General features: G+C 36.2%; 2 protein-coding genes and 1 long non-coding RNA gene across 3 annotated transcripts; all 3 read left to right on the top strand.

Moving 5' to 3' along the window:
- The first annotated feature begins 155 nt into the window (after positions 1 to 155).
- LOC145219852 (uncharacterized) lies at positions 156 to 6,198 on the top strand. Its single transcript, XM_080087160.1, has 15 exons — positions 156 to 459; positions 1,660 to 1,816; positions 1,874 to 1,948; positions 2,318 to 2,485; positions 2,563 to 2,631; positions 2,972 to 3,163; positions 3,222 to 3,293; positions 3,359 to 3,568; positions 3,665 to 3,736; positions 4,187 to 4,378; positions 4,675 to 4,746; positions 4,812 to 5,006; positions 5,384 to 5,455; positions 5,746 to 5,937; positions 6,097 to 6,198. Exons 2-15 carry the CDS (start codon positions 1,733 to 1,735, stop codon positions 6,196 to 6,198), a joined length of 1,767 nt encoding a protein of 588 aa, XP_079943286.1. The 5' UTR covers positions 156 to 459; positions 1,660 to 1,732.
- A 30-nt stretch (positions 6,199 to 6,228) lies between these two features.
- Positions 6,229 to 9,119, top strand: LOC145218627 (uncharacterized). The gene is made up of 6 exons (XM_080086033.1): positions 6,229 to 6,419; positions 6,841 to 6,912; positions 6,996 to 7,190; positions 7,365 to 7,436; positions 7,498 to 7,674; positions 8,206 to 9,119. The coding sequence occupies exons 1-6, from the start codon at positions 6,273 to 6,275 to the stop codon at positions 8,239 to 8,241; spliced, it is 699 nt and encodes a 232-aa protein (XP_079942159.1). The 5' UTR covers positions 6,229 to 6,272; the 3' UTR covers positions 8,242 to 9,119.
- Positions 9,120 to 10,887: 1,768 nt separating this feature from the next.
- On the top strand, positions 10,888 to 15,036 carry LOC145220178 (uncharacterized). The gene is made up of 3 exons (XR_013858021.1): positions 10,888 to 11,047; positions 13,111 to 13,207; positions 14,817 to 15,036. It is a non-coding gene; the product is annotated as an uncharacterized LOC145220178 (long non-coding RNA).
- Positions 15,037 to 21,403: the final 6,367 nt, after the last annotated feature.

Genomic DNA, 21,403 nt, shown 5'->3' with positions numbered 1-21,403 from the left:
ACTGACCAACGGGTACAAGCTTATGCAAGGCTGTAAGTAAACGAACATAGAGAAATTATTTAGTTTTGCTATAGACACGATCTTTTACTTTGAGTTTATTAAAAATGTTTAATGTTTGTCTTGTGAAGCTACTGGATAACATACACTTTGTTTCTTTCTTACCAGTGTTGACGTTTTTGTCGCCCCATTTTGAGGTAATTTTGATTTGGTTTGTCCAAATCTATTTTTGCAGGTATTTTAGATGCACTTAATTAGGCTAATTCAGAGTAAAATTGGGCTTGTTTTTACTTACTCTTTGGTTGCGCTTTTAGTTATATAAGGCAGATTTTTTTTGGTAAATTTGTTTAGAGAACACTTTTTTTTACAGTGGAACGATTTGCGCCGTAATGAAGTAGCCTATAACAACTTTGTGTTGTTTTGTTGTGTGTGTTGGCGTCTCTACAACCCGGAACGTATAAGGTAAGGTGTTTGGACATTGTGTAATGTTTTATAAATTAAGCTATTCTATGCGGTGCCTAATGGAGGTGTCTATTTAAAAAACGAAATAATGGGTATGTAAAACAGACCTTGATCTTTAACAAGCAATGATAAAGATAGTTTTACATGGATCAATTTCAATGCAAGCATATAAAAATGATTAACCCAGATAGTTGTTAGCAGGTAAAATTATAAACGCATTATATTGACGTAAATCCCTAATGCAAGTCATAACGGTCGTTAATATAATCTGGCTATTAATAGTCAATTTGTCAGACTGTCGATTCTTGTAATAGTAATCAATCCAATTTAAGCAGAACTCGCGTTACCGAAAAAGGAAGCAACAAGTTTGTTTGTTCCGTCGGTTACACGCGGCACAACTTTGTATCTTGTCACAATAGCAACTGTTATATACTGCTTATCTTTTTGTATCTAGTCTTGAAAAAAATAATAGTTCAGATACTTGACTTGCATAAAGCGGTATACTAAAGTATTATTGTGTCAAGCATAGTTTTTATCAGTTTTAGTTAAAACAGCAGACCGCTAAAATATAAGTCAACAGCTGAGAATGAAATTGATCGGTTTGAAACACAGATCTTAAGCCAGTATCCGTCCCGGCTAGTAAGGACTGTTTAATGAAATAATAGAACGGTTTAGCACGAAATTCTATAACCAAATGCCGCTATACAGCGCGACGAAGCGAACAGCCAGGCGAAGGTTTGTGCAAGCAGTCAAAAGCACTGCAAATCACATAAGGTACCTGAAGGTATGGCATAGGTATATATTAAGGCTCAGTTTTTGTCATGCCTTTGTTACAATGTGAACGGAAGTTTGGCTGTGACTATAGAGTGGAGGTGTTTTTGACTATGGCAGTTGTGGTTCTATCATCAATCTCAGGATCAGCCAATGACGTGGACTACTTCAATTTTCATACTTGCTAGAACAAACAAATTAAAATGTAGCCTATGAGGAACATGTAAAAGATGCTGCAAAAAATACGAACTTTAAAAACAGGTTTAGAAACGAATTTGGCGGATAAAATTAATTGGTATAACAAAATTTAATTGTTGTTTCAAACTCCAGCGTTTTTCATTAGGTTGGTCCCTATTCTTTACGACACTGTTTAAAACCGGATTATTGTTAAATATGCGCGAGAATTAAACTGCAAAATATTTTATTCAGAATTGGAACGTGTAGCTATTTAAACATTAGAAATTAGAAGAGCGTGGTAGCCTACAAAGATCACATTGATAGCATGAAGGAAATATACCGCAACAGTCTTAAAGGGGAAATTCGACGTGATACATTGGAAACGTCAAACGCTAGTTTCCTGGAACAGGTAGGTTAATGTTAAAAAAGAGCCCTAAAAATGTATTAAAAAAGCCTTACTTTTCAGCTCAATATTAAGAACATTATGGAACAATTGGTGCAAAGATGCTACCAAAAGTTTAAGGATGAAATTTCACAGAAGGTTTGTTCTGTAGGCTACATGCAGTGGTGGGATTCAAATTTTTTGTCAGCCGGTTCTATCACAAAAGTCACATTTTTTCACCGGTTCTGTTACAAAAAGTCCATGGACAGTAACCAGTAAAGCTAACCGGTTCGCTGATCTCAAGAAATTTCGTGAGAGGGTTCTATAGAACCGGTGCGAACCGGCTGAATCCCGCCACTGGCTACATGTATATAGAAAACTCTTACCTTTTTGCAGTGAGAAACTTTGCTGAAAACGACACTTACACAAGAGTACGTCATATCTACTTTTTGGAAAAATTTCGATTGTTGGGCGTTATCAAATATGTTTCCAAAAAATAATCCAGTTTGTGTTTTTGGCACTTTTTAGGAGATCCACGAAACAGATCAAATGGAATTTGCAACAATAATCGAAACGGCGCGGAAAGTAGCGTTTGATACCTTTGAGGAAGAGTCACAGGGGTACGACGAAACATTTTGTGATAAATACCGCGATGACCTGCAACGTCTTATTAAGGAATACGATGATGTGATTAAGGTGAAATTTGACATAGGCTATAGCAGGTAAAAATAAATTAAACGCTTGTTGTGGAAAAATAAAATATCTAATTTTAGCAAAAAGAAAGAATAAAGTTCTACGATGACATGAAAAAGGCTGAAGCTGCATACAAGGACAAACAATCGGTATGAAGTATCATAACAAAACGCAGATAGGCCTACACATAGGTGTAAGTCGGGCCACGTTCAGAGCTAAGTTTCTTCAAAAAACACGGGCTTGATTCGGGTCCGACTTTACACTCTGTTTTGGAAAAAAAGTAACTAGCTAAATAGCCAGTTGCTGGTCCTGACCTAATGTCAAACAGCCCCAAAACGCCTTGTTCAATACCAATTGTCTATTTTCTTTGTTCTCTTGGTCTTTCCCGAGGCTTCGATAGGCCCATCAATCATTTTTTCCATGGGCCTACATATTGGCGAAAGCCAACAGAGGGTTTAAGTTTTATCAAATCAACTTATGTATGCTTAGGAATTGAAAACCTTTTTAAGTGGTGATGGGTTAAAAGCTTTTCATGAGGAGTGCCAGGAAGCAGCGAGGAATTCTCTCCTGAATTGGAATTCGGAGACACCTAACAAGGAAAAGAAATTCTTTGAGAACCAACTTTGTGAATTTTTCGAAAACCAATGGAAATTCCTTCAGCACAAAAATGAAGAACTCAAAGTATAAGTGAATTTGTTTTCACAATGAACAACAAGTTTTAAAACACTTCATACTTTAGAATCAAGTTGATCTCGAATTGAAGCAGTTTGTCATCATAATTACGAAAGATTACAGGCGAAAAATGGCCCAGGTGTAACATTTGAAAATGCTATATTTTAACTCCTGGTTTTCATTGTAAAGTAAACAAAGATACAGGTGTTGTTTAGGGTGCTACTGGATGAAACCAATCAACACAGACCCGAGGAAAAGCACCAAGAGGCCTTAAAGCAAGCTTTGGTAGAATTTGACAAACATGTAGAAAAAATCAAACCTTTGAAGCAACAGAAGGACGAATACCGTCAGGAATTGCAAGAAGAGATTGCAAAACAACACGAACACATTTTACTTCAACTAATGCGCCAACAGGTTTGTAGTGATCTTTGTGGATAATTGCGAAGTGCGTTGTGTTGGGTGAAATTTAAACAAATTTAAAGATTGACAAGCCTTGCTTTTTATTTGCAGGAAACCATGGAAGGAAAAATAGGCAATTTGCACGCCAAGTGCCTCCAAATGTACACACGATACATGTCGCAGGTACTTCTAAAATAAGGTGGACAGAAAACAGATAATTAGCCTACGCACGCATGTGTAATGGGGTGAAACTGCTAACGTGTGAGCTCACATTACAGAACGTTTGCTAATTACCGATAGGTGACCTATGGAACATAGTCAATTAAATTAGCTCTTTATGACCAGGGTTATAATAAGGTTATGAACTTTAAGGTTAGGAAACTAATTTACGATAAAGAAATAAGTCTTTAAGTTAGTTAAATGTCATTTCTACAATAAACCCAATCCCAAAAGCCCTAACCGTCTGCATTTACAAAAAAAACTTATTCGCGAATGTTTTTGGCGCTATTTATCGGTGTTTAGCGAATTTCGTGTGATTTATGTTGTCACGTTAGTAGATATCCCGTAAGGTTTTCTTGACAGTTGGATAGATTGCAAGCGTCAAATTTCTTTACAAAGTGAAAACTTTTATAGAGATTGCAAAAAGCTGTTTCGGATAAACACTTTTTGGAGTTGCACGAGCAAGCATCAGAAAGAGCTATTTTTCATCTTGTTGAGTCTGGCTTGTTGAAAGACGAAAAACTCCGAGATGAATACAAAGCTAAACTAAATAGTCTGATAGAAAAAGACAAACTGAAAATTCTCGAGGCAAACAAAAACAAACAGGTAACATATGTCTGTAACAATCTTTGCCAACATAGGAATTCATATACATTTAAATTCAAATTGTCTGCCTTTTACGTCAACTAAACAATTCACGTGTATATAACTGGAGCTATTACTTCTAATACAATTTACATTGCCGGTGGTTGTATCTCTCTCAACTATTTATATACACAAATATTTGACTTGCTTTAGTCAAGCAAATTTACTTCCAATTGTCTTCTTGTAACATATATCTGTCTTATAAAATACAGTTGCGGAGTAAACGTTGTATAAACATACTACTAATATACATTTAGAATATGGGAAAACGTATGGCAGCACAACACTTGCAGGAATCTTTACAATTATACCAATCCAAAATGCAACGGGTAACTATACTGTTACGCACACCGATGCGTTTCCGTGTTCATAAATTGCAACAATAAATTCTAAGGTATGTTCGCGAGGATATGTTGAAGTGTTTCAATTATTGGAAGAGCACGCCAGAATAAAGGAAGACGCTATAAACAATTTTAAGATCAAGGCTTTTGCGCACGAGTTGTATCAGTTTCATGAGTTTGATGGAGATCTTGCTAAAACTATCCAATCTGAGTGGAGAACAATAAGTGCCGAAAATGAGAACTTCAAGGTGACTGGTTTTCAATAATTGTTTTATAAGTATTTTTAATCAACCTTTTCTCTTAGTTTGTGTCAAAAATGTAGAGGGAAAGTTAGTAGTAGGTATATTGCCTTATTGGACATGTTTTTAGCCAAGTCTAATCCTGACTGCATTTTGCAAGTTCAACCAGTAATTCTCAAACTTCTAGAGCACATTTAATAATGACAAAGTAAATTTGAATGAAACACATTTAATTTTAAGACTCTTGTATTTTACCAAATTTGCCAAAACAAAGAACTAAACTAAATGAAACCGGTCTTGTCCAGCAAATCCCACTTCATTGCCCTGGTTTAAACAACAACAAAATTATTACAAACGTTTACCATTCGGCAATACCCTTTTTTCAGAAACAAGCCGAGTACAAAATAAAAGAGAGAGCAACTGAACTACTGAATTCGTGTGCGAGGCAACTACAAGAGGTAAATGCAAAAATGTCCTAAATTAGGACTTCTCAAACTTTCTTGCTCTGCCAACCCATTTCAGAAAATAAATTTCCACGCTACCTCTTGATGGGTGTAGCTTATACACGTGAATGATATTCATAGTATGAATTTCATACAATAAATTTACGTACGTATACCATTTATTGTGACAATGCAATAATAACGCATGCTGTTTCGCTACCCAGAGTTTGAGAAACCTTGTCCTAAATGATTATGGGCCCGACTCACAAGTTTCGCGTCCCACAAGTATTTGCGTTGCTTTGCAGAAAGTGCAAAAACCTGTTCCAAACGAGGAATTTTCAGTGTTTTGTGATAATTTAAAAATCAAAACCCTGCAAAAATTCAATGAAGACAAACCTGGGGGTTTGCTGAAATGCTTGGAGAATGAACGAGAGCGTCTGGAAAATAACTTGAAAATGGATTGTATGCATTTTGTTGGTTTAAACAAACAAAATATGGTAAGTGTGTACAGAAAACATGTTTTTTCTTTTTTTATGTCTGTATGTTAATCCAAACTCCATACTCATTCGACCAAGTGACTTTTCCCATGTAAAATATTTTTAACTGTGTCACGAATGTAATACATGGCCCATATCTCTTTTTGTATTGTTTTGTAGAAAGAGTTGGAGATCAAAGTAAAGGAATGCGGAAACTTGGCAAGAACGAATTTCAAGAAAGCTTTTATTGACGTAAGTGAAGCAAGTTGGGGTCATTGGTAAACTCTGCCTAACTTTTATTTTATTTTCAGATATCTGATCAATTCCTCGAAGAAGAAGATTTGGAAAAATGCTTTATGAAGGAAAAACTAGTTGCCCTCAACCTGTTTAATGCGGGCGTTCGTGATTTACCTGAAACGTTGGTTGAACCAGTTCGAAACAACCTAGAAAACTACTTAGAAGAGATTACTGCAAAAATCAAAGATATTAACTTTAAAAACCAGGTACCAGTTAATATCCAAAAAAGCAAAATGAAAAGCCCCGAAATACTGAAACTTTCTGTATACTGAGGTTATTGTGTGTTTTTTTCGTTTTGCGATTGAATTGGGGTAATATAAATATCATTCTCAGTTTTAAGGAAGTATTAAAATTTAAGTTGTGACCTATCAAATAATAAAACAATAAAACCAGGGTAACTACGCCAAAAGCACTCTAGAAAACAACGAGTTTAAAGGCTACCAACCGAAAACGATGCCAAAGAAAATTTCATTGGGCGAACTAAACGACACAAATGCCTCACGCGAACCACATAAATACACATATTGATTTAAGAGTAGTGAACGGTTTAGCTTCTGTGTAATTTATTTATTTGTGCTATAGAGAGTGAAAATGGACCCTTTAACACATTAACACATTTTTTAACAGAAACATTTGGAAACTTACGCAGAACTTGCCTGTAGTGAAGCCACAACACACATGAGATTTGAGATTGTGAAGGTTGTACATAATGCATTATTCTGTATATATTTGTAAATAGCGATAAAGCGTTTAGTTTACACATACATTATGTATATGTATAGATACTCAACGACCAAGTTGACGTTGACGCTGCGCGTTATAAAGCATCAGACGCTTTTGAAGAGGCAATGGACATATTTGAAGATCGCATAAAGGGAATAAGAAAGAAGTTTGATTCTCACAAATATCAACAAGAAACTAAGGCGACCTTGCTGAAGTTGAAAAAGGATGTAGTTGAGGATGTAAAACAACGAAAGGTGATTTTTAAACTCTTTTATCCATGTCAGTGATTGCAATTTTGCCCTAAAATCGCGACATTTGTCCTTTAAAACACCTTAACGTTTGGCATTCATCGGAACCCATGCTTTTTGCCTGTGGTTACAATCGCGGGTAGAAAAAACGTGCTTAACCAACACAACAATATGTTTTAGGAAAATGCTGAAAGGTGTCTCCAAGAAGCGATAGGCTTTGCAAATACTCATGTCACTGATGAAGTAGCAAAGGTAAATTACTAATACTGTAGATTTGCAAAAAATATACTTCTTTCTGTGTCTGTATTTCTAGATTGATATGAAAAAATCAAGTTTGCAATATGCGGATGGTAAATTGGACAATGCCATATCGGACGCAATGTCGAAGTTTCGAGACCATTTGCAAAACTCTGATGTAAAGTTAAACACACAGGAATATGATAGCACCGAACAGAAGCTGGAAGAAGTCAAGCAAACGTTTCTAGAGAAAGTTAGGAAGTTATTTTTATCTGTAACGTTGGTTGTGTTGGTGTCACTACTAAAGATTGTGGAAAATGTTCCTATATTTAGCCTATTTACCAAAACTATTCCAAAAATAATTCGTTGGCCCTGACACATATTTTGTTTTTTTGTTCTAAAAATCCAATGCTAAATAAAACATTAAATCTTCGAGGAAATATGCACTTCAACAATCATAAGGTTTCAAAAAAATATTATTTACGTTATTGTCTTGGCTAGCTGGGATAAAAGCATTTTTCGTGTTAAGTTAGTGGTGGGCCAATTTAATGTTGCATATTGTATGTTTTACAATTTAGGCTAGTGGTTCTCAAACTTGTTAGGTTGGCGGCACACTAACAAACCAAATTATTGTTTGCTGGACACTTTCTAAAACTTTTTGTTATTCATTAAACAATATATGTTTGGCTTTAATACCTTTAAAACTAGTTTGGGAATCGTCAGTTTAAACTCTTGTAACAACATTATATCCGGCAGATTTAGCTCAGTTGTTTTTAATTTTTAGATGAAACAAGAAAAAGGTGGTTGCCTGTTGCTGTAACTCTAAATCAGGAAACTGGGAACTTCACAACACCTTCATAGAAGTCGATTTGATGGCGACCTACTTAACGCGTAATTTCAAATGTGTGTAGTGCAGCGGTTCCCAACCTTTCTGGTGCCGCGAAACAGTTCCCAAGTTGCGGTGACCACGCATAAGCGCCGAGTTTTACAAAAATGCAAGGTGGTGGATTTAAATTATGACGTCAATTTTATGACGTCACTAATGCGTGCAGCCAAACGAGCTCCAACTCAAAGCCCATTATACTTTTAATAAAAAGCAAAGTTCGTCAATTTTAACAAAAAAATGTTTTTAAAATAATATTGATTTGGAACAATTCGCTTTAACGTTTTTTTGGTTTAGCAATGTTTAGAAACAGTTTGGTCAAGTCGTTGCTTTTGTATCACCCAAAGTGACCACTTATTACAGAACAATCGCATTGTACACCATAGTGCCCAATCATTCACTTCCAACAATTGTGTGTTTGACGTCAGACAAGTATAGCACCAACCAAACTAGTTGCTTTTTCGTCAGCACGCTTGTTCAAAAGCAAAACTGTTCCCAAATTTGTTCAGATTTTACGGTGTTTCGTAAGATACCGATACAAACAAACCCAAATATCCACGGTGTTGATGATTATGATTTGTGAATGCAGTATTATTACGTAATACATGGCAATAATTAGCATTTTGTGATAACAATTAAGTCTTCGAAAATTAAAAATCCACCCCAGATGTAGTTACTCGTTTACATACTTTAAAAAACAATGAAGGGAAGGAATGTGGTGCCCAGTTCTTTTGTTTTTTATTTGTTAAATTAGTCTATGGCCTAAAATGAGTTGGGAGCCATTCCCTTAGGCGACCCCAGGCAAATTGTCAGGCGACCCCAGTTGGGGTCGTGACCCGACCCACAGGTTGGGAACCGCTGGTGTAGTGTGTTGTTGATTTTTTTGTTTTTGTGCGAACGTTTATATCGTAGCAGAATAACATGGCAAAACAGCTAGTCACGGATGTAAAACCAATCAATCTCTTTTATTGACTAGTGTAAAAAGATAAATAAACAGATGTATGTTACCGATTGCTTACTTTACGATTTTGTTTACCCAGAGTGTGTACCCGTTTTGGGGTTTGAGAAAAATTTACCTCTTTATTATGAAGTTTTGGTTGCGGCAGTTTTACACATTTTTGTTGATTGTTCAAATATTGTTTTGAAAACTTTTTGATTGTTCGATATCAATACCCAAATGTTCAATACGACCTAAAAATTAAAATCAGATCTAGCGGTCGTAATTTATTCAAAAATCTGTGCAGCCTGGATCTGCACCGACCACCCCACTAAGGTTTCCTAATGGTTTTCTGTTGAAACGAACAGAAAACGTGTCACAAATCGAAAAGTCCTATGCACATCCAATATGGTCGATAAGCTTGCACCAAGAAACACGTCACAATAATAATTCATTATCACAGTATTCCACATACAAAGGTTATCAAGACGTTAACCACATACAATTTACACATAATCAACTTGCGTAACGACTTGTTAGGAATCCTGGTTTATATTACAGGCACTTTGACAGACTAAGACGTTTCAGCACTTTCAAATTACTTATGACATTCATGTTTTTATAGCCGCACGTAAATATTTCTAAACTAAATTAGTTTAACCACATACAGCGACTACTAAAGATTCTTACAGCACTGAAAGGAACTGTACAACGTGGTCTTCACAAGACTTCACCACCAACGACATGATACGCATTGTTACGTTTATGATTTCTCCACCAATCATAGTTGGCACTTTGTTACGTAATAGTAAATAAAGTCAGATGACTAGCGTGAAGAAGAAACCGTAAAAGAAAACTATTGAGCAATAAAATTGTCTATAGCAATTAAGACATAAAAACATAGAGAAATGTATTAGGACGTATGCAATCACCTGTGTAACGGCATAAAGTCCATTTTTTCCAAATAGTTTTGAATACTATAGCTGATAGCCTGAAAATGTGTACAAAACATTTCCCAACACTCTGTGACCAGATCCTACAGATGTAAAAATGAAACTCAAAATCGAGGCAAGTATAGTACTGCACTGTGGAGAATTGCACACTATATTCAATTCATCATTGCTCTGATAATATTTGCTTGCACTAACTGTCATTCAAGTTGTTTTGTTGTATGTGCTATCATATGCTTAGTACAACTTATTATGGTGTGGTAATTGTCATTGCTGCCTTCAAAAATACATCCCGTTCAAATAGAATTTTTAACACTGTAAAAAAATTATGCGTTTATTACTACCGTACATAACCTAATGGTCAATGCATTACAAAGTGGCTTGAGACTTTGGACCTTCGACAACACAGAAGCCAAAGTACCCGCCTTTAGAAAAAATAACCGCAATCAGCTGAGCAGTTTGAGATATGGCAAAAATGTGCGCACTATACACATTTTGACCCGTTTTCAAAAAAATGTACCTGCATTTTGACTTGCACACATATTCGCCATTAGCCAAGCTGTTTGTTAGGTTACTTTCGCTCCCTACTGCCATTCAAATACCGCTGTGATTTCTATGGTTAAGCTGGCGGGAAATTTTGTTTTTGCGCGCGGTAGCACCCGCGTTGATGGCTGTTTCTTTAACTTGCAGAAAGTTATAACTACGACGTCGACGCGGCGTTTCTCAGTGAAGTGGCATGTTATACCGAGATTGTGGTTTGTTTTTATTAGTTAGAACGGCAATCTGTAACCAATATCTCTCACCAACAAAAACCAGCATCTCCCACCATCGAAGCTCTGCTTAATGAATCTGGAATGTAAGAAATACGTTATAGTTTCATTATGATTGAATAGTGAGAAGTTATTTGGCATTTTATGCCTCACGAAGCATTTTTGCTTAAATTTCACCAAACCCTTAAAACATATGTTGAAAAATGTGTTTAACTTTTAAATTAGAAAGCAAAGCTATTCAAGCTGATTAAGTATGGTGATTAAGCATCTGTAATTTGCTTTGCATTACATCTAAACCCATGACATGTTTACTTGCCGATCTGTTTTTACTTAATCTTTTTCATGTTTACCTCATGTCAGTAAAAGATGTATAAGAGTATAAGAGATGTTTGATGATCAGCATAGACAAGTGGTTGATATGGTTGTATGTGTGTTAACGTGGATGTTTTCTTTAAAATGCTGAGAAAAGTTATTACTTTAACAACTTCTTATTCATCAATCTCAATCTGAGCTGACCCTTTTAGTACAGATTGTGCAATACTGTTTTAATCAAACAAAATGGGCCAAACTCATGAGCAACAAAGTGTCATCAGATACATCACAATTAAACTTGCTGGGTGAATCATTTAAAGTGGGCAACTAAGAAGTGTCTTCTTTGCAATTTCAGACTAGTGTATCCTTATTATTCCATGACAGAGAAAGAGTCAACATATTATTTATGTTTGTGTATAGTGCGGATTTTCGGTGGATTCTCTACTGAGCCTGTGTAGCTCAGTTGGTAGAGCGCGAGTCCCGGAAAGACTCCTGTCGTAGGTTTGAATCCCACCGCAGGCTAGATTTTTTTAGCCTACGCCTTGCCATATGGTGGTGAATGCTTGGTGACCGGCTGATTCGGTATGGCGCCTTCAATGGGCCTGGCGTACTGTGATTTGTGTATAGTGTGCATTATATAAGCGTTCCAATAGGTGGTAGCGTATTTGATTATTGTAGGAAAGAGTAAAAATAACATGACATGGTTGTATTCATTTAGATTTTTCTCTAGTGTGTTAAATAAGGTTGTTTAAAGCGGAGTAATTCATACTTGACTTCTGCAGTTGTACAGTTTCTTTCGACAAATCGTTTATTGTTGACAGTCACAGAAAAACGACCAAACATAAAAACATTATATATAACCAGCTGTGTACAGTTTGCATCAATACTGTCACCCCACCTGCTTCAGAAAAAAGAAATTTTTGGATGCTTGACAAACTTTTGACCAAGAACAGGAACTTTAAAAAAATGTTTAATATTACCTTTCAAGTCTTGTTCTTGGTGAATGTAATGTTCACTGTGAAATTAGTTGGCCTGCTTATAGCCTTCGGAGGAGCCTAACATGTTCTGTTGAGGATTCAATGTTTTTTAGATGATACCAACTTTTGTTTTTCATGATGCAGCCTTTTTTAACACAAAAAACGAATGGTTCACTGAATTTTAATTCAATTATTTTGAATTATAAAGTTATTTTTAGGATTTTTATGTCAATAAAAACTTGCATTACTTATTAGGCATCATATTTTTGTTATAAAACTACCCATTAAGGAGCTGTCTGTGAGTTGATTTACACTGTGCGCTGGTTAATGTGGTTTTGCAAAGTTTGTTTGTATAACTAAACAATATTTTTTTTCTTTTCTAGTGCGAGGGTTTGTGTGAACAACTTTGCATTGTTTTGTGTTTTGAGCACTTTTTCTGACATGTAAATGGTAAAGAGTTTGGAAAAGAGCTTAAAATTTAAAAGCAAGTTTACCAAATCCAATTCATTGTTACTGCCTAATTTAAACTCTGCCAAGTTATTAATCCCAAAAGGAAGTTTAATGGAGATCTATGTCTTTAACAACTTAAACAAATATAAGTTGGATCTCTCATAATGTTCTTCATTAAATAATGAATGGTTTAGATCTCACATCACAAGTAGACATTTTTCATTTACTGGTAGCTCAAACAGGATTTAGGAATTAAAAAGTTACCTACTGTTGCAAATTGCGACAGTTTAAGGGGCTTGTTGGCTGGTGCCATTTTACCTATTTCCATTTTATTCTGTAATTTTAATCCAATTATTAAAAGTTACAGGTTTCTGCATTTGCTAACACAGTTTGTATGTTGAACTTACCAGAAGAGTTCGGGTTTCATACTCCAGCTCCTACAACATTTAACGATAAGTCCAAGAAACTTGTTGAATTCTGTATGACACTTGTGGGTCAAAATTGCAGGTAACATTCTCAACAATAATCAATGTGTTAAATAGAGTAGTTCATTTGCATCCTTTTTTCCTAAACTTTATCGATGTCACCATCTGTGTTGTAAGCATAAAGTATGAAATGTTTGCTTTATAAATTATATTACCATGTATCCCTGTTAAAAACCTTTCAATATAAGTTTATGTAGCATTGAAACAGTTAAGGCATTTTAGGGTGTTCCTGAAACATTATGAAGCTATTCAATACTCTTCACGCACCTAATTAGTTCTGTGTTTACTTTTACAGATGATAGATATGATCATGTAGATGTGCCATTTGTTTTATTTAACTCGATAGCCCCTGTATTTACCCGGCTACCCCCCAAAGTGTGAACAAGTTTTTCATAATGCAACACATCACAAACTAAAAGTTTCTGTGGTGTTATAATGATATAAAGACAACCGAACAAAAGGTACTTGCATTTTACTTGCAATGCGCATTATTTTTGCAGATGGCAGTTACTGAGGTGTTAACATCCTGGTAGTGACACAAGCATCAATGATTGCTGCTCAAAACCCCTATGAGGCCGATATACAAAATATTATTAAATACTTTTAGTGAAAAATCAGATCCGTTACCCACTAGCCCCCCTAAAATGGGTGAAATTTTTTTAAGTAATGTCGGAATTGGATGAAATGTGGATAACTTGTAGAATTTGCAATTAGCTGTGTCAATTGTTGTGTTATGCCTAGTAGCCCAAATGTTTACCCTACTAGGCTCCTAAACTGGGTACATTTTTTAAATAATGTCTGAATTGAATGAAATTTGGATAATTGGTAGAACTTGCATTTTAGAGGTGCGTGTTGTTGTGTTTATACTGTAGCTCCATCATTTACACCACCAGTTCCATAAATAAGGTGATTTTTCAAACAATGTCCAAAAAAGATTTAGATAGTTTTTAGAAAATGCTTTTTTGAGATGTCGGTTGTTACGTTTAACTCTATAGAACCACGATTTACCCCATGACTCCTAGAATGAGTAAATTATTTTAATTATGTGGGATGAAATTTGACAGCTTGTAGAATTTACCATTTGTAAGTGTCAATTGTGCAAACTTTCTCATAGTTATTTCTTGAAATTAATTATTTGCAACTTTACATGTATTGCAACCCATAAATTCTGCCTGCAGAAACAAACAGGATTTATATAAAACAGTGACTAACATGGGACCCCAAAATAAACATGAGAGTATATAAATGTTTTAAAATAAACTTGCAAAATGTGATAAGTCACCCTTCTAGTTCAAACCTTGAGTCAAATACAACTCCAAGAATAGGCTTAAACCGAACTTAATACCAAGTTTCCCTCCTCTTGTACAGACAAATCTCGTTAATCGCAAATCAAATGTGCCATCCTTGTTATGCAAATATGCAGAGTATTATATTTATGTGAACAAATAATGAGCTTGGGTTTACAATCTCGGTGTAGCCTAGGCATCCGTTTTTGTCTACGTTAATTTAACTGGAAGTTTTTTTATTGAACAAATTTACGCATGTAACTAGATATAATGTGTCAAGCGTTCTTTATTTGAACCACATGTAAATCACTATATTCAAACTTTTTTTATCTTTTTTTTCCTTAGTTGTGCAGTGACAATGGAACTTTCCATCCAAAGTCATCATTGTTTGTTGACAACCGTCTTTACGCCTTGGTGAGTTAAGGTTGTTGTGTAGGCTCATAAAATGTTGCTCTATTTGCAAGCAAAATCCGTTATTACACACATGCAAATTTTTTTGTAATTTACCACTGCATGGTTCTGGCGGTAATTTTTTACACTAAAGTGTATAACCGCTGTAAACCAGAATTTCTCAACCAGGGTTTGGTGGAGCACTTTTTTTTGGGGGGGGGAGGGGGACTCAGAAATCATTTATATATTTTTAAAGAAACTTTTTGATCATAACGATGCTGGCAAATAGTTCCGCAAATTGCTTTAATGTTTACTGTGACGTTTGTGACAACGGTGATTGCAACACTTGCCACGACGTCAAAGGTTCAAGAAAGGAGCATCACGTGACCGTGGGTATCCCTTCACCGCCCCGAATACAGAGAACAAAAAAAAATTATAGGGCATTCCTTTTGATTCGTTATAAGTAAAGGGTGCTACATAGTGTAGAATTCGCACATTAATGAACATGGTAAAAACATGTAAAATGTAACAAAATAATGTACACATTGCCTAAAAGTTTACACTAAAACTGTTTCGGTTTGTACAGATACCCGTATTATTGTAAGTATTTATAGCACTTAGATTTATAGCACTCAGATAAGTTTTTTCGAAATTTGCTATTGCAATTTGTAACACTGTTTTATACAGTGGAGCGGTGTGCGCTGTGATGAAGATAACATCCGGTGTTGTTATGTGGTTTGGTCGGATCAAAGTAAAATATAAAGTTTAAAAAAAAAAATTGCACTATATAATAAATCAGTCCATTTTATAAACTTTTTACCTGCGGTATGAAACAATTTGTGATTTTTGATCCCTTTGTTTGCTGGGTTTGTGTTGCTATTATCAGTAATATTATTTAGCTATTTCGTAGTAAGTTCTTTAATGAATATTAACGTTCTGTTTCATGAAGGAAATTTTGTTTTATGCCCATTTTGTGTTTTCAGGTAATTTTAGTGTTCTCTTTCAGAAGCACCTTTAGAAATTGGCGCTTTTATAGAGCAATCCTAAAATTCGAATGTAGATAATACACTGAGATACTGTTTCAGCTTTTACATTTAAAGTAGTCAGATGTGTTATTGCTTTTTTTCTGCGTTATGCAAACAGTGTTGTTGCGCGTTTTTTCTGCGTACTTCGTCATGTCTATTTAGTTAACTTATTCCTTGATTGTAATTAGTATTCTTTGTTAATCTAAAAACATATGTGTTTGGGATTCATTCGTGCCTGATTGCAGAAACAAACATGCTGTTAACTTCAGATAAATGTTGGGACCCAATTAAAGTTAGGTAACAAATATATGTCCGAAGTATGTAAAGCAAACGGTGTATGTGGTTAATGCAGGGGTGCAAAAATGCGGTAGCGCGGTCGCGCCGCGCGACTATAAAATCGGCGTGTGCGACTGTAATTTCTTGCCACCTACTTGGGGGTGGTATATATTTTTTGAACTAATGTACTCAGATAGTGCTAAAACACTGAAGGAATGGCCTCACTGGATCAGCCCGCTACCACAATAGGTTGGTCGCATGTAGAACTTTTAAATTTGCCACACTTTTGAGGCACTGTCGCGATGCTATGCAAACTGCGCACAAAGTGCTGATTCTGCAATCATCAATTGACGTAGCTTAACAGTAGTGACCGTCGTAATAAGAAGTAACTTACTTCCTCTCTTTTATAACCGAGAATATTTACTCTCTCAGAAAAAAATCCATTCCCACACCTCAGGCGCAGAATGTGACGTCACTCATGCTAAGCGATAATGCTAAAACACATGCGCTACTAAAAATTACGGCGCGCTACCAAACTCCGAAAATTTTTTTGCACCCCTGGGTTAATGATTATAAGGTCCAATACACAGGAAGTGAATGTATATAAGAACGTCGCCTTTTTATCATCCGATGGCTGAAAAACAGCAAATTCGTAACTTGGCTATTTTTGATTGAAGCAATCGCCTAACTGACTTTAGCATCAACGGATTGGTTTCGCTGCAAATCAGACGAAAGAGGCTGTGCTACTCTGACGTGGCTTGCGCTAGTTCTGTTTTACACCGCAACGTTAGCATGTACGTTAAATGGCATTAAGAGCTATTTAATTAAAGTATTTTTTCGCTGAAGTACAAATGTAGATCTTATACTTATAGGCGTTAAATATCGTTTATCGTTTAACTCAGGGGCGGGCAACATACGGCCCGCGGGCCGGATCCGGCCCGCGACGGGATTTTGAGCGGCCCGCAGATAGTTTCCGGTCATACATAATAATGTGGCCCGCGTCCACATTCTGCCGCAATCCCCCGCTACTTGCTTACTACGTCAAATTATAGTTGTAACGGACAGTAACGCTCCCCAATAGCAAAAAACTTTCCCGCCGTTGTTAGCATTGCACCATGCGTCCATTGTTACGACATAACTGCCAACCTTGTGTGTGGCCTGCTTTCACGGTTTCCTTTGTTTCCACACGTGTAGCCTAGTTAGTGTTTCAGCAGTATCTAAGTCTGTTGTGTACGCATTAAATTTGCTGTGGTGAATAATTTTATGTTATATCAGTTAGATTGTTTGGACTGTATTGTAATTGTGACGTTCTTAATTGTATTTGGTTTAGGTCAGTGGTTCTCAAAGTATGGGTCGTGACCCAAACATGGGTCGCGCAGGGTCAAAGAATAGGTCGCGCTATAGTGATTCAATTCTGAACGAACTATTACTGCATTAAGTAAACACAAACGAATTTACCTAATGTGGAAGTAAAGTCACCCCACTCGGCCACGTTGTACAGTAAAATGAACCAATCATTACCACATACAGACGACAATAGGCTTCCAACTTTATTGTTACGCAAATGGCGATTGATAACGTCGTAGCACGGGAAATAATAGGACAAGTTAATCATGCGAAACTACAACTTGGAGATGTAATGAGCAAGCATTCGTACAAGGAAACATTTTTAGATTTGTGATTCACTTTTATCAACGAGCATGGTGCTGCAAAGCCACGATGTGTGTTGTGTTATGCAGTGTTGTCGAATCAATTGACCTCGTTAAGCCTGCAGCCATTTTGACATGGACAGACTCCCATGCGGCGACGACGTGGCCTCAAAATTGCAGTCCGTCTCGTTATCGAACAGCACAGTTAAAAGTCGAATCACAGACCTTTTACTGAATATAAAATATCAAATGGCCTCTTGAATAAAAAATAGAGCCTTGCATTGAAGATTTATGAAGGAAAAATTTCAATTTCATCAAACACGCTACAATAAATCAATCATTTGTTTGTAATTAATCATTGTTTCATAGTACTGTGTACTACAACTGGCTGTCTGGGTCTTTTTTTATACATATCAGAAAAAATAACATTTTTTATGTTTGAGCCTTGGGTCGTGAGATATTCCTAAAACTCAGATTTGGGTCGCGGTCAAAAAAGTTTGAGAACCACCGGTTTAGGTGGTCAAAATTCCGTTTTAAATCACTGGATAAATACGCGATTAATGCATTGATTCAGGAATCCGGCCCGCCAAGTACTTCATTTTCCCATATCAGGCCCGCCGACAGGAGAAGTTGCCCGCCCCTGGTTTAACTGCAGATATAATCGATCAGGTTTAAAAAGCTATGTCGGTCTACCTCTATTGTTGTGTTTATCTTTTCTCATTTTTAAAAAATACCTCATTTGCACACTTAAGTCCTATTTAAGTATTATTGCACAACAAAATCTTTGTGTTTTTTTGGTGACTCATATGATTGTTTGACTTCATGAAATTTCCTTTTCTATACGTAGGTTTTGAGTCATTTTGTTGGCATCTTCGTGTACATAAACACATGGTCAAGAATTGCAAAATTGCCGGTCACTGCTTAAACGTGACTTGTTCTTCAAATGACAGTTCTGACTGCATCTACTCATGGCGTTTTTGCAGGCAAACGACAATGCAATGGGTTTGGGAATCTAACTAAGCAAAATCAAGTACAAAAGTGAAGTGAATCACAGTACGCCAGGCCCATTGAAGGCGCTATACCGAATCAGCCGGTCACCAAGCATTCACCACCATATGGCAAGGCGTAGGCTAGAAAAATCTAGCCTGCGGTGGGATTCGAACCCACGACAGGAGTCTTTCCGGGTCTGCATAGACGCTTCAGGGCTGATCCCAGTTATGAATTTATGTTCATCTTAAAAGTGAAGTGAGGTTGCAAATATGGAAAACACTATATTTTCTATCTTAAAAGGTTATTTATTCGCCGCACAAAACACATTTTTCTTTTACTTATTTTGTGCACAGGGGTGTCCTTAAATTATTAACTAACTTAGTTTCCTTTACGGGCGTTTACTGCTTATAGGGGTTACGACTTATGTAATGGGTAACGCGATTTAATGGCGTTTGATCGGCTTCACTACCCATATAAAGTCAACAAGCGAGTTTTATTTAACGGGCTTTTCACAATATACTAAACCAAAAGTCAACTAGCCACGCGAAAAAGCAGAACTGTTTTGTCGATCAGTTAAGCGCCAAGTTTCTGAGTTAGTTACGACCAGACGTGTGCAGTCAAGGTCAATCGCTGCCATAAGAGGTCGAGGTTTGTGTTGTACCATGATGGTTGCAGTCTTATCGTCGAAAAAATCGACTTGTTCGAGACTAACGTTTAGACACTTTTATAGCAAAAATGAGTATTAAAGTGTAGAAAAATCAAAGTTTATTAAATTTGAAATTGTTAACAATTTGTTTTGTTGGATGTGTTTTTTGGGGGTTTAATGTGTAAACGCTACAAATGTTGCTCAGCAAATCTGGTAAACAAGAACAGGGGAACTGAAACAACTTGTTCAAAGTTCATTGGCTTCAAACCAGACGGACGTCGCACATTTTGAGGTAGGCTAATTGTAAGCTCAATGGTTTTAGCTTTAACCCGCAGTTGTCTTTATTAGCGCACCTATTTGCATTTTCAAATTTGTCGCTAATGAACTGTTTTGTGACACAAGGACACCCAAAAACATGTTTTTTTAAGTAAGGGCCCTAAAGTTTTTTTCGTCTATATTATATTTTAAGATTAGTATTGGATCAAGTTTATAAAAGGCACATACCCAAACCACGATAAAAATGTAAAACAGGGCTCAGAAAAATGCATGTTATCCTTTGGTAATCTAAACTGTATTTGAATGGTAGATCCCGAGAGTTCGAATACTTAAAAACTCGATATTGAGTAATAAAAGTTGGACACCCTTGTTGTACTTTATCTCTTTAATAAATTATTTACAGCCTTGCATGTGTGCTTCTGTCTGCCAGAACAAACTAAGGTTATACAAAAACAATGACAAACATGGGACATAAAAAGAAATTAGTTTGGGGAATATAATATATTTTCTCAAAAGGGCAATGGCAAAATGTACTTCTAGTTTTGCATTGAGATTGCATTCTGCCGTACTGCTCCAGTACAATACATGATTAAATGGAACTTAAACTAACGGGGCGTTTATCGCTGTGCTACCCCCGAGCGAAGGCCGCGGCGCACATCCGCAATACATACGTGTTTGTTGGTCCAATTGCAAACAAGTTTGTCTCTTAGTTACCAGGAGGACATGCGGTTTGATTGCGAAGAACAATAACTGTATCAATCGGTGCATACCACGTCAAAGTATATTTCACTGCATGTATTTTGCCTAAAATGGGATCGTCAGTTCCTTATTCGAAAATTAATGCCATTTTAGGCGCAATATTTATTCCAAAGTTTTTCATCCACTAATTTTTTAGAAGAAGTTTTCAAATTAAGCATTTCACTTTTACCAAAGAGCAATCGTCTGTAAGCACGTTGCCTTTCTAAAAGACAGATAGTGCTCACTCCATTATTTTTTCGTTATTATGGGTCCCCTTCCCTGAAGGGGACACATATTGTTTTTGTCCATATTTTTGTTTCTTATTTCTTTTTTCTTTTTTTCCGTCTAACGCGGATTTGTTCCCACGTTTTGGTCAAGAAAGAATGGTTCAAACTTTTTCAAATCTACACACATTATAGATATTGGTCTAAAGATGGTCCATGTGAATTTTGACCCCGTTTAATCTCTCGGTTCACCCACAGCCCCCCAAAACGTGAAATTTTTAAAACGGCTATACTTCCTAAAGTACTTCATTTAGGATTTATATGCTTTGTTGTTTGGTGCAATATAAGGTATTTCAAAGAATTTTGTACCTTAAAAAAAGATTTACCTATTTTCACCCCTTAAACCCCAAAATATTCGTTTCTGTCTAACGCTGGTTTGTTAAATGCATTTGGTCAAGAAAGAGTGCTTTAAAGTTATTCAAATTTGCACAGATGTTAGTTATTGTTCCGAATTTGATCCTCCTGAAGTTTGACCCCAAACGACCCAGCGGTTTACCCACAGGCCCCCTAAACGAAAAAAATTAAAAACGGCTGTACTGACCCAAGTACATAATCTGAGGGTTTCATGCTTTGTTGGTTGGTGGAACGTAAGCTATTCTAAAGATTTTGTAACTTTTTATTGGATTCACCCATTTTTACCCCTTAATACCCCAAAATA

The sequence above is a fragment of the Phallusia mammillata genome, chromosome 3 (assembly GCF_965637545.1).
Source record: "Phallusia mammillata chromosome 3, kaPhaMamm4.hap1.1, whole genome shotgun sequence".
NCBI classification, from domain to species: domain Eukaryota; kingdom Metazoa; phylum Chordata; class Ascidiacea; order Phlebobranchia; family Ascidiidae; genus Phallusia; species Phallusia mammillata.
This window is presented reverse-complemented; position numbering and strand designations above follow the sequence as displayed.

Bases quoted from the DNA above. Each gene is read 5' to 3' on its own strand.
- LOC145219852 (XM_080087160.1), top strand. From the start codon at position 1,733: ATGAAGGAAATATACCGCAACAGTCTTAAAGGGGAAATTCGACGTGAT. The intron at 3,737-4,186 runs GTACTTCTAAAA...AAACTTTTATAG, and splicing joins ACACACGATACATGTCGCAG to AGATTGCAAAAAGCTGTTTC. The intron at 5,938-6,096 runs GTAAGTGTGTAC...ATTGTTTTGTAG, and splicing joins GTTTAAACAAACAAAATATG to AAAGAGTTGGAGATCAAAGT.
- LOC145218627 (XM_080086033.1), top strand. From the start codon at position 6,273: ATGAAGGAAAAACTAGTTGCCCTCAACCTGTTTAATGCGGGCGTTCGT. The intron at 6,913-6,995 runs GTTGTACATAAT...GTATATGTATAG, and splicing joins TGAGATTTGAGATTGTGAAG to ATACTCAACGACCAAGTTGA. The intron at 7,437-7,497 runs GTAAATTACTAA...CTGTATTTCTAG, and splicing joins TCACTGATGAAGTAGCAAAG to ATTGATATGAAAAAATCAAG.